This window comes from Lemur catta, chromosome 2, assembly GCF_020740605.2.
Source record: "Lemur catta isolate mLemCat1 chromosome 2, mLemCat1.pri, whole genome shotgun sequence".
Classification (NCBI taxonomy): Eukaryota; Metazoa; Chordata; class Mammalia; order Primates; family Lemuridae; genus Lemur; species Lemur catta.
In genome coordinates, this window is record NC_059129.1 from 138968066 (window position 1) to 138980927 (window position 12862).

General features: G+C 47.8%; 1 protein-coding gene across 2 annotated transcripts in view; it reads left to right on the forward strand.

Moving 5' to 3' along the window:
* The window catches only part of ZDHHC14 (zinc finger DHHC-type palmitoyltransferase 14), a 237781-nt gene that overhangs the window by 133650 nt on the left and 91269 nt on the right, over nucleotides 1-12862 (forward strand). For both annotated transcript variants that reach the window (XM_045544631.1, XM_045544632.1), the window contains exon 2: nucleotides 2630-2790. In XM_045544631.1, the coding sequence (XP_045400587.1) occupies nucleotides 2630-2790 (161 nt within the window). The remainder of the gene's footprint in view (nucleotides 1-2629; nucleotides 2791-12862) is intronic.

Genomic DNA, 12862 nt, shown 5'->3' on the forward strand with positions numbered 1-12862 from the left:
CTCTGAAGCCGCGCCGGGCTGTGGGGTGACCGAGGTGTCCCATTGGTCTTACCTCCTTCCCAAGGTCCACGCTTGCGGTTGTGGGCAGGGTCTGCTCTTGCCTCTCCTTGCAGGAGGATTGCAGATGCTCTCTGCTTTTCCTGAGCAGCAGTTTGAGGGTGTCTCTGTACTACTGATCTCATTGTTTGTTTAGAGGCATGAATTCTGCTTTTATAAAGGGGGTTGTCATGGATTTTGAAGGGAAACTTAGCACTGTCCTTTGTCACACAGAGGCTGGTAGAATAGGGGACTGTCACAGAGCACCTAGGATTGCACAAAGTGACACCAACATGAGGAGCTTCATCTGCTAGAACTTTAGAGCATAGAGCAGGGGTCCCCAACCTATGGTGAGCTGTACAATTATTTCATTATGTATTACAATGTAATAACAACAGAAATAAAGTGCACAATAAATGTAATGTGCTTAAATTATCCCCAAACCATCCCCCCACTCCCCAGTCCTTGAAAAATTGTCTTCCATGAAAACCGTCCCTGGTGCCAAAAAGATTGGGGACCACTGGCGTGGAGGGTCTTAGAGATTCTGGTTAATGCTCACAGAATATGAACATGATGCACCCTCAGCTCGGGGAGCTAGGGACTCTTCTCTCAGCTGAGGAAGCCTCGGGAACAGGGCAGATCCTTAGCATCTGTTACCGGACCCAGCAGGCTTAGAAGAGCAGAGAAGTTCTAGAATCTAGACACAAGGTACGCCGTTGATGTTGAGGACTGAGGGCTGATTTGACTTTCCTCCTCTTTCTGTGTTACAGTAAAAGTCACTGAGTGAATTGCATTCCTTCAGTTACTCAGAAAATATTTATCAACCATGGCAGCCCTTTCTGCTATGTGAGGCACTGTGCTCCGTGCTGGGAAGGGCACAAAGAGGAAGAGGGCCCAGTCTCGCCCTGCAGGACTTCTCGATCCATTGAGGCTCAGGGGTGTGTCCGCAAATAGCCACAGGTGCTGTAGGAGAGGAGAAACGAACATATTATGGGGGCTCAGAGAAAGAAGCAATCACTTCCACTTAGGGCTGAGCCAAGAAGCTCCTTTTACAAAGTCTTATGGGAAGTGATACCGAGCTGGAATTGGGAAGCTGGCTGCTTTCACACACCGAGATGGGAGGGAAGGCGTTCCAGACACTCGGGCTGAACGGCAGGGCCTGCCCGCGGCCTGCTGAGACGCCCAGAGGTCAGGCGTGGCCGCGGGAAGGTGTGGGAAGGGGCAGTGTGGAGGCACGAGGAGGAGACTGGGTGGGACTGGGATGCCAGGAAGGGAGCTTGAACTTCATTTGGCAGGAGCAGGGGAGTCACCGAGGGCTTCTGAACAGAGACATGTGTGATGGGAGCTGGAAGCAGGCAGCCGGGACAGATTGAGGGAGAGGGACCACCGTGGCAGGCAGAGGGATAAGATCACTGCTCCAGCTGTTCCCAGGCAGATCAAGCGATCCTCCAGCCTCAGCCTCCCAAAGTGCTGGTATTACAGGCGTGAGCCACCACACCTGGCCTGTCCTGATGAGGTGGACAGTCTAGCAGCACTTTCCACTCTAGATATTATAATTCCACGATTTGCGTCATGTTCCTTGATACCCGTGACACCGTTTAATGTGGTGATGATAGACTGACCATGGTCATTTTGCAGAGCCCATCCTCACCTGGGTCCAGGTGTCCACTTAATTCTCACCCGTGACTCATGCCACCTGCGGGGTCAGCCAGCCAGGCCCTGACACTGCCCCCTGTCCTGGCCTGGACACCTGGATCTCAGGCCAGACGTCAGACGCTGACCTCGCACAAACTTCAGTCTGTCCCAGGAGCACCTCCCCCTGCTGCCTCACAGTCGCTGCTGCGAGGAGTCAGCTTGTCAGAATGACAACAGGGGAGGAGAGGTTCTCACAGAGTTAAGAGTCGGGCCACGTTCATCACTTGGTAGCTCAAATGCCTTCTGGAAAAGTATGAGATTGTTATATTCCAGCAGCTGAAATCCTCTAAATCGTCTACAGAAACTGGCCTGCAAGTTCATTTCTGTAGCTCATTAGCTTTTTTTGGATAGAATACCTCTAAAATATTGAAAAATGGTTTCTTGCCATTTGAAAGTGGATTTACAGCCCTCAGCATTCTGTGCTGGCCGGAAGTCCCTGAGATGTTTGACACAGGTAGGAAAAGCCGACTCTGATGAAGATAGGACTAAATTGATGTCTTCTCCTATAATGTAATTCCAGGGCAGGGTGGAATCTATGAATCCACAGATTCATGAGCTATGATTACAAAGGACACATGTGTATTTGCACAAGCTCTGCACATCTTGGATTGATTATACAAGCAGAATTATTTTCATTCTTCTGCCAGCGTCTTCCTGGGGGAGCAGAGGTCTTGGGCTCTTGTGGCTGGGGAGCAAGGGCTAAATCGTCCACAGGAGAGAGCTGCAGACTTCCCCAAAAGTAAATCCTCAGTGCAGATGAATTTTTAATGGAAATCAATTTCACTCCTCCAAATAGATTTTTGGCTTCTTAGAAGGGGCAGACTGCTTACTGTTGAATCCTAACATTGTATTTCCTTTCTTTCTCCCCACCCCTCCTGCCTTCCCAACCTGTTGGCAGCTGCCCGTATCTAGCAGTGAAAATCACCCCCGCCATCCCTGTGGTCGGTGGCATCCTGTTCTTCTTCGTGATGGGGACCCTGCTTCGCACCAGCTTCAGCGACCCTGGAGTCCTCCCGCGAGCCACCCCTGATGAAGCCGCCGACCTAGAAAGGCAAATAGGTAACGCTGAGGGTCTGCCCTGGGCCTTTGGTCACTTCCCGCCTGTGCCCAGCCGCAGAGTGGAAGGACAGGCAGCAGGGGTGGGCGCTGGCCCACCGTGAAGAGTGACCTGGGAAGGAAGGAGGCCATAAGTCTGCATTCCCTGGGTCGGTTGCAGGATGGTCTGAATAGGAGGTGGGCTGTAAGGTGGGTGGAAGGTAAGGCCGGAGAGAATGACGCTCTGGAGGCAGGGGCTGCTGCCCACCAAGCAAGGCGCTGGTACCACCATGAGCAGTGTTTCTGTATGTTTCTTTGAAACTCAGGCGTCCAATTCTGCCCTACTAAGGAGCCTCCGTCCTAAAAGACCTGCAGTTGCAGGCTTTGCTGCTCCCTTATTCCCTTTTCCAATCATTGTAGCTCAACTAGTTCCCATAAAACTAGGAGAGGTTACATCTTAGACGCTGTCTCATTAATCTGGCCTAGGATCCAGAACTTCATTTAGGCATGACAAAAATATATCTGTGATATATATTGAAATGAATAGCTTTGTTGTTCCTTAGATATTAAAACCGTAGACTAAAAAGTTTATAACTCATCTTGAAGGTATTAAAACAGATCCTAATCCCTGCTGCAACAAACTTTTAAAGTCTTTTCTTTAATTAAAATGAGAGCTTTCTCTTGCTTTTAAATGCTCTTAAAAGTTTGCAGTTGTGAACATGTAGCCTTGCTGTGGGGCACTGGTAAATTTCACAAGGACAGCCAAGGGGCTGTGGTGACTCAGTATGAACATAAAGTTTAAGCCTGGAAAATCACTTGGCAGAGCTATGTCTCTCCCAGTATTCTCCTATCCTATGGACTTTCCTTGCAGCTTCCACCAAAGCTGGTGAGATCCTCTGATCCACAGTACAAGTAAGTACAGCTGTGGATCTTGCTAGACAGTGTCTATTCTGGTCTTACCATTCCTCAAGGGCTAAAGCACAACTGTGTCCTTCTCTCAGCATCTGCCTTTGTCCTGCATTCCTGTCACCTGGGAGTGTGTGGTTTCATCTGGTAGACGCTAAAGCACAACTGTGTCCTTCTCTCAGCATCTGCCTTTGTCCTGCATTCCTGTCACCTGGGAGTGTGTGGTTTCATCTGGTAGACCGCAGCTATTTTGTGTCCTGAGGTACGGAAGAAGGAGGGAGGAAGAAGCAGCAACGAGGACCATCTCTTTCTTAGCCTCTGCATCTTGGGATTCTGATGCAGGACATGCCGATTCATAATTTAAAGTCTTGCATTTTATAGCACTTTAATCATTTTTGAAGCCCATCCATGTTTTCCACATCTAAGCAACCTCGTAAGGAAAACTTTATTTGTTAATAAGGAAACAAAGCCCCAAAGAGGGGCTTTCATGGGCAAAAGTGGCAGAGCTGGAGCCTAGAACCCAGGTCTCCAGGTCTCAGCCCTTGTTCTTTCTAGCGAGTCATGTCACTGGGGAGAGGGAGAGAGGTCAGGCCCAGTTTCCTTCAAGGAATAGAACTGGACCTATAGAAACTGCGTAGTCTCTGCCCACCTTACGTCAGCATGTAGCCTGAAAATCCTCTACTCAGTGCGAGAGCCCAGCCCCCAGGTTGGGGGTGACACGCGATTTCCTGCAGTGACCCCCACCTCCTGGTTAGTACAAGGAACATCTGCAAAATCAGCAAGATGAGGAACAGATTTTCTGCCTTTCTTACAAAGTGGTTGATAAAGAGTGCCATTCGAATTCGCTGTTATAAACGCAGATTCTAAGCTGCACAATTTCCTTCCGTCCTTACTGGTATTGAAGAAGTTGGAGAGGGAGGGAATTCACTCAAGCGCATTTCTGTTGTTACTGTTGTTAAAGTTAATAATCTCAGAGCAATATTTTTCAACTTAAGAGCTTTGTAAAACCAGCTGTGCCCCAAAGCCCCCAAAGGCATCGATCCTGCGAGAGAACTAGATTGGAGACAGGGTGAGCCCAGAACTTTGTTTCCTTTCAGGAAAGAAGAGGGACTTTAAAAGCAGGACTTTGGCAGGGTGGAAATGAATAGATTGGCGAATTTCCTCTATGAAAAGCAATGGTAAAGTTGAACAAAATTGTCAGAAATAACCATTTCATGGTTCTGGAATTTGGCTGAATTGAGGAGCAGTATCTAAGAAAAACTGCAGGAAACTGGGTAACAGTAGCGGGAATCTGTGGCTTTTTGCTGGGGCTGTTCCCATCTCCAGCCTGAATTCCAAAGGTGAGGAAGTTCTACCGGGACAGGGCAAGCATGAAACCAGCCACTTCCCTTTATAAGGTGGCAAAACATAGAAAAAATCAGTAACTAAGCTTCCATCTTAAGAAACCTATCAAAAGAAGAGCTAACCAACTCAAAGCGAGCAGTAGTAAAGAAACAATAAAGTTTAGAGAGGATATCAGTGAAATAGAATATAGAAAAACAATAGAAAAAAATCAGTGTGACCAAAAGTTGGTTCTTTGAAAAGATCAACATAATTGACAAACCTTTAGCTATCCTAAAGACACACACAGAGAGAGAGAGAGAAATTATCAAAATCAGGAACAGACTTTTTTTCAAAGGAGATCTATGAATGGCCAGTAAGCACATGAAAAGATGCTCAGCATCCTTAGTTGTAGGGAAGTGCAGATGAAAACCACCATGAGATACCACTTCACACCCACTAAAATGGCTCTAATCAAAAACACTGACAATGACAAATGTTGGTGAGGATGTGGAGAAACTGGAACCTTCATACATTACTGGGGGAATATAAAATGGGACATCCACTTTGGAAGACAGTTTCTCAAAATTCCTTCAGAAGTTAAACACAGCTACCGTATGACCCAGCAACTACGCCCTGAAGAATGTATCCAAGAGAAATGAAAACTTATGTCCACAGAAAGACTTATATGTGAATACTCTTAGCAGCAAGATACCTAGTAGCTAGAAACTGGATACAACCCAAATGTCCATCAAAGGATGAACTGATGATCGATATGTGGTGTATCCACACGGTGGAATATTGTTAAACAGTAAAAAGGAGCAAAGTATTGATACATGCACAGCGTGGATGACCCTTACAGACAGTGTACTAAGTGAAGAAGCCAGATGCAAAGGACAACATATTGTGTGATTCCTTTTTGTCCAGAAAGGACAAATATTTAAAGACAGAAAGCAGATTAATGATTTCCTGGGGCTGGGGGTGGGAGTGTGAGGGTGGGAGTGCAGGGCTTGTTGGGGTGATGGAAATGGTTCAAAGTTAGATGGTGGTGCAATGGATTCACTGAAAGTCATGGAATTGCACATACATTCAGTGGGTTATGGTCTGTATATTACAGCTCAATAAAGCTGTAAAGAGAAAACAAAGGAGGAGGATGAGGAAGAGAAGGGGGAGAGGAGAAAGATGGGTTGGGTGGAAGGAGAGGGCTTCGCAGGCGCTCGGACATGGGTTTGAACCCCGGCTCACCAGTCTCTAGTGTGTGACTTAGGCTAGCGCTACAGCCTTTGAAACCCCATCACTCTGTGCTCGTATCCGTAAAATAGGAGTAATGACATAGATCTTTTGTGGTACTTGTTAGGATTAGAGATTTTAGGGAAAGTGCTTGGCACGTTGCAGATGGTAAATGGTAGTTTGCTGGTTTTTTTAAAAATTCTGTCCTTTCCCCACCCAGTTCTCCCTTCACCGTCTACAAACATAGGTGCTCATAAAAAGCTGCCTGAAGTGTGGCAGGGCTACATGGCGGAGCTGGTACTGTGTCCCTGGGACCATCGCCTGCCCACTCAGCCATCCCTGCTCAGGGCTGGAGAAGGCGCGCGGGTGCAGGCAGGCTGGGGACGCTGCATCGCTGGTCTCATTCCTCATGAGGAGTCCTCCCGTATGCTACTTGGCTTTGGAAAATAAGATTAGATTTCAGTGAAATCTCAACACATTTATTTGGTGCTATCGACTAAAGAAGGAAAAATTAAAAATTAGATTTGGAGACTTTGTATCATTAGGGTTATTAATTCTAATTATCCATTGTGTATCTGTTACTTATAGAAGCCCATAATAGCCTCTTGGAATCAGCCATCTGAGTAATTTACTGAAGATTTGCCAAGGATTTGAACAAATCCTTCCCCTGTCTTCAGGCTTCTGAGAGGAGTAGGAGGGGAGGAGGAGGGCTCTGGGCTTCAGAGACTGATAGAAGGCTCTTGAAATGCCTTACACTTCTTTCTTCTGAAAGAATGTTCCCAACGACTTAGGTTGCAGCTAAAAAGACATCAAAGAATAGCAGCAGGGGGCTGGGGCGGCTGGGTCACTGGAGGCTTGCTAGGAAACTTCCTTCCGGAAACTCAATTTTGTCAGCTCATCCAAGGATGATCAGATAAGAAGCACTGATTTGGGAGTAGAAAAAAATGACAAGATACTGTATGAGAAATCACAGGATCAAAGCATTTAGTTTCTATTAGGGATAGACCTTTCGCCTGATCCGGACAGGAAAGTGGCAGGCTACCTCGCTGTCCCACACTCCACACCTGCCATCTCCTCCCGCTGCCCGATGTCCTGAGGGTGCCAAGACCAGGGAAGCCAGCAGAGAGTGAGGAGCTGACACGGTGGCTCCAAAGCAAGGCTAGTTATTGGGAAACTCTCTCCCAAGTCACAAAACCAGTTACCGAAATAAGTGATTGAACTTGCTTGGTGAGGGTGGATCCAATCAAAGGAAGCTGAGGGGTCGTTAAAAAATTCACTTGTGCTATGGCAGAATCTGAAGAATTACCGCCTGCACTCTGCACCTCTGCTGCGTGGGTAGGATGCCACTTCCCTAGACACTCAGCCGGCATGTTCCTTCTCTCCCTCCCTCTCTCTGTCTCTTTCCCTCTCCCTCCCCTACTCCCTCTCTTCTCTCCCCTCTCCCCACCAATCACCATTTCTAAGAGTAAAGTCTATCTTTTGTTATTTCCTAAATCAATCTTTGAAACAGATATCCTCTAGATGAGATCGTTAGGAAACATGGTACAGCAACTTCCCCATCCTGGGGAGACCCTGGGCTTGTGAGCAACACAGCTCTACCCCATCCTAGACAGAGCATCTCCCGGGAGGGTTTCCATGACCATGGAAGTTTTGACCCATCAGTTTGACTTGCTGGAGTTTCTTCCCCAGAGACATCTTAATTCTGTGTTTAAAAGTAGAAACATTTTAATTGGAATTTTAACAACACTAATGGATTTTTGTTGAAAATACTCTAGAAAGAATAACACTATTTCAGCCAATTTAAAGCCTCAATCAATTTTCTCTATTGCACAGTTAAACTATTTCCAGTTTTTTCCCATTTCCATTTTTATTTTACTAAAATTATTTTTATTGGAGTAATTTCTTCTCTGCAAAAAATTTATAACTAAGATTTTTTTACTGATCAGCTTTTTTGTATTATGAAAGTTGCCATTAGTAATTTTTTATAGAACTATTATTTCTACTAAGACATTGTCTCGCTGATTTTTTTACCTTGTGAAATTTTTTTGTTGTTGTTGTTTTGGCTTTTGGGGTTTTTTTTCTTTTTAGCCATTGTTAGTTTCATTTTGTGTTGGTTATTTCTGTTGGTAATATTCACCATAAAATTGCTTTAAATTTTGATGGCCTAATTTATTTTTGCCTAAAGAGTAGTCTGTTGGTTGTGATTGATCTGTGACTAAATCTTCCACGTACACTGTTGTCACTTTGTGTAGTGGTTGTCACACTGTTGAATATACAGTATATTTAACACTCCCCCAAACTGGGAGGGTGGAGAAGGCAGGCGTCCCGGCGGGCCGATTGGATTGCTTTTTATCAGTTTTCTTTTCAGACGGTGACATTTTCTGACCACTTTCCCCGATTCTTACTTGCATCCCCTACTCACCTCCAAAATCACCACAGTTTATCCTCTGGGAAGTTTTTATTTGCAGTGATTGTTTCAGCGTCTCATGAACATTTGACTGGGCCCAAAGCTCCGCCCAAGACTGGACTGCACCTGCCAGTGTGAGATTCCTGTCTGTCTCCCCATCCTCTCTCCCCTGCTGCTTTCCGCCCTGTTCCTGCCAGAGTTATCACGGTGCCACCTCATTAGCTTTTGACCTTTCTCTTCCGTGCACCCACGTAAGCATTTACCTGGGCCCATGAAATGAAATCTCCTCCGTGCTCTTCCTGTGTCTTTGCATGTTTGGTTTCCTGGGCCGTGATGGACAGGCAGGCGGCTGTTAGTAGCTGTTTTCATCAAGTGTGTCTCCTGTGCAGGCAGCAAGTTATGACCTTCCCTTATCTCATTTAATACTCACAGCAGCCGCTGAGTATTTAGCCGTGATGTTCAGACGCTGTTAATGTCCCTATTATATTTATGAGGAAGCCAGTGCTCAGAAAGGAAATTGATTTGCCAAATGTCACTTGGCCAGAGCTGGGAGTCCCGTGTGTGCGGGTCCATCTGACACCACACTCTGTGCTCTCTCAACACTGGCAGGCACTGCCCACCTCCTGCTGCCCCGGGGGCCAGGGAGACTTTTCAGCTCCCTGCAGCAGGTAGCACGTCCCTCTCCCAGGGGTTGCATCCTCTCCCCAGAGACTGTCAGGGTCATCGAGGCCTGTCCTGTCCTGTTGGCTGCTCTCCCCAGCGCACCATGGGCTGAGAAGCAGAAGTCCTGGGCCCCAGTGGGTGGAGAAGGAAGAACTGCAGCATAATTCCAGGCAACTGAACTCTCTGGAGCTTCCTGAAGATGTGGGGCCCTTTTGTCCAGGAGGCATGTCCTGCTGTCCAGATGTTCTGTGATGGGGGCGGGGGGAGGGGCGGGGAGTCCCACCTGTCTGCAGTGCCTCCTGGAGGAGACAAAGGCTTCTGCAGAGAACGCATCCTAGGAATAAAAAATAGATCGATGCCTTGTTTGGGGGAAATGCTAGATTCATCGAGTGTGTAGTGAGACCAGGGAAAAGCGGGCAGTGAATCTCCTACACAGAAGCCGGGTGGCAGCTCACAATGTCTCAATTTATGATTGTCTCTTTAAAAAAGAAATGCCATCCCAGGAGAGCTGGAAACCAGATGTCACAACTCAAAATTACAGTATTTTGGGAAATACCACAAGATTTTGAAGGGTCTAGTTTTGAGGGAAGAAAGGGCCAGAGATGATGTTTTTCCACGGGGTTTGGAAGGATGTGTGGTTTCCATGCGGGACATTCATGGGAGCCTATATTATTCTTCCTGTGGAAATCCACACTGTGGGGACGCACCATGTGTCGGGACTGAAGCCAGTTTCTGCTGCCAGTGTATTTACTTGTTTTTGAAGTCGGGGAGATGCACCGTGTGACCAAGGGAGTGGAGACGTCCCAGGCTGGCTCTGGAAACCGTCCTGCCGCTCCCCTCTCGGTCCGTGCCCTTACAGAATTGTCTGCACTTCCAGACAGCTGCGTGTGTGGAAGCCGCAATTTCTTCTTCACGGGAAGAGAAATTAGGGGAAGGGGAGTTATTTAACTCGAGGAGGTCACGCTTTTGTGCTCACCCTGCACTGAGCCAGGAATCTTAATTCCTAAACTCACACAGGCACTCCGGCCAACGCGGTGTTTCCCATCCTGGGTGTCCCTCTTCATATAGGTCAAGACTTAACGAGCACACCTGTACATATGTGCACATGTGAAATCTCTTCTGTAGAATCAGTGGCCTCCTCCCTAAAGGCCAATCGATTACCTCATTTCAGATAAGAGGAAGTCTCTCTCTCTCTGTCCCCCTCTCTCCCCACCGTTGTCACTTTCCTTAGAGTTGTGCCAAGTCAGCACTGGGATGGCTCAGAGCAACGCTGATGTGCTTTGCTGAAGGACGGACTGTCCTGTGATTATAATCAGTTCTCACACACAAGGCCACGGAACGGGGAAGGATGATGACACAACTGGGGTGAGGAAAAGGTCACCCCAAGAGAACAGGGAACAGAGGCTGCAGGGAGGGGAAGTAAAGGATCAAGTGACATGACAAGGATGGAAACATTGGGGCCACGTGGTTAAGAACCTGGGCCCCGGGAGGGGGAGTGGTCTGGAGCACGTGAGTGAACACTCGAGGCCCCGTCTTACCCAGCCGGGCACTGAGCAAGCTGGCGACACACAGGTCCGTCCCTGCACCAGTTTCTGGACCTGCCTCCCTCCTCTGGGAGTGCTGGCCCCTGCGGTGCTCTGAGTCGTAGAACATTCCAGCTTAAAGAGACCTCAGAAATCATGGAGACCACCCTGGACAATGCCCTTAGTTTCCAGACGAGTGGACTGAAGCTCAGAAACAGGTGCAGCCCTGGCCACTCCCACACAGAGCTCGTCAGTGACAGGCCTACGACCCTGGCCTGGGCTCTGGCTCCAAGTCCGAGTACTGTAAACCTCTCCTTTGACGCTTTTGCTTCTGAAACTGAATCACTAAATCTTGGCTACTCAAAGTGAGGTCCCTGGAATAGCAGCAGCAACACCACGGGGACACTGACCCACCTGCTGAGTCGGAGTCTGCATTTTCACAAGATGCCAAGTGAGTGGCAGGAAAGCTGAGAAGCACAGCCCTGGGGCCTCCCACTTCCCACCTGGTGACCTTCCTCTACCGCGCAGTTCCTCACCACTTAAATGCTCAGCGCTGTCGTATTTTTAGGAATTTGAGCATTCAGTCTAATAACCTCCCTCCTGCAGTGCCTGTGTGATAAGTGGCATCTTATTCATTATGATTACTTATTAAAGATAACAGTATTAATAAATACCTCTCTACGGATAGTGCTTCACAGATTTCAAAGCCCATATTTGGGTTTGTTTTTTGTTTTTTTTGAGACAGAGTCTCGTTCTGTTGCCCAGGCTAGAGTGAGTGCCGTGGCATCAGCCTAGCTCACAGCAACCTCAAACTCCTGGGCTTAAGCGATCCTCCTGCCTCAGCCTCCCAAGTGCCACCATGCCCCGCTAATTTTTTTTTCTGTATATAGTTTTAGTTGGCCAGATAATTTCTTTCTATTTTTAGCAGAGACAGGGTCTCGCTCTTGTTCAGGCTGGTCTCGAACTCCTGACCTCGAGCAATCCTCCCGCCTCAGCCTCCCAGAGTGCTAGGATTACAGGCGTGAGCCACTGCGCCCGGCCCCATATTTGTTTTTATTATCAGTAAAATGTATGGTTACAAGCACAGGATCTGTAGCTGAATTGACTGAGCCTGAATCCCAGCACTTCACTTACTGTGTGACTTTGAGAAGTGTGTTGACCTCTCTGGGCCTCAATTTTAGTGTCTGTAAAATAGACCTACTGAGTGCAAAGATCCGTTCTGGCGTTATAATTCTATGATTCTACAAATAAATCCTTCTTTCTCCTTTGCTTGATCATGAACATCTGGGAACCTAAATACTTCAGAAGCTTAGCCTGTTCAACTGTTTAAACAGAAGGAATGACGTCTTCGGTTAATTTTAGGATGCAGAGCTACGTGCACACCCATGTAAATTCAACAAGTAAACTGCAGGTACTGCAGAGCAAGTAAGATATCTAAATGACTCACTGATTGTTACTATCATTAGGACTGTAACGGGCGTGTTGGGAGGATGGAGAGACCATGGAACAATAGCTCTTTGAGTGAGGGCATGAGTCAGCCAGTCAGTGAGGTTTCAGAGGGAAGCCAAGGATAAGGCCCCTTATCCAGGCTCTGGAAGGTGACTGCCACTGTGGTGGGAGCCTGGGTGGGAGGAGGGGAGGCAAGGCTGGCTTTTCAGGAGAAAAGTCCCCTTGGAGGAGGTTAATCGGGAGAGGAGAGGACTCTTTGTGCTCAGGAAGTGGGAGGCACTTTTATTACAAACGTAGATGTGGCATGAAAGGCAGCTCAGGAACAAAAGGAAACAAAGGACTCAGTGAGGACAGAGGAAATGGGCCCAGGCAAGGATGAAGGCCCAGGACGGCGGGGAGGAGCCCTGAGCAGGTGTCCCGGCCTCGCTGACGCGGGGATTTAGAGAGCAGGGGCTGCAGCCCAGAGGCCGGCCCTTCCCTGCTGGCTCTCGCAGGGAGAGCTTGTCTTTTAGCAGAGTAGGGACCACCCCACACCTGGCCTCGTGTGTTAAACAGCTGTGTGGTTTTGTGGCTGGAGTAAAGACTGAGGATCAGGTTT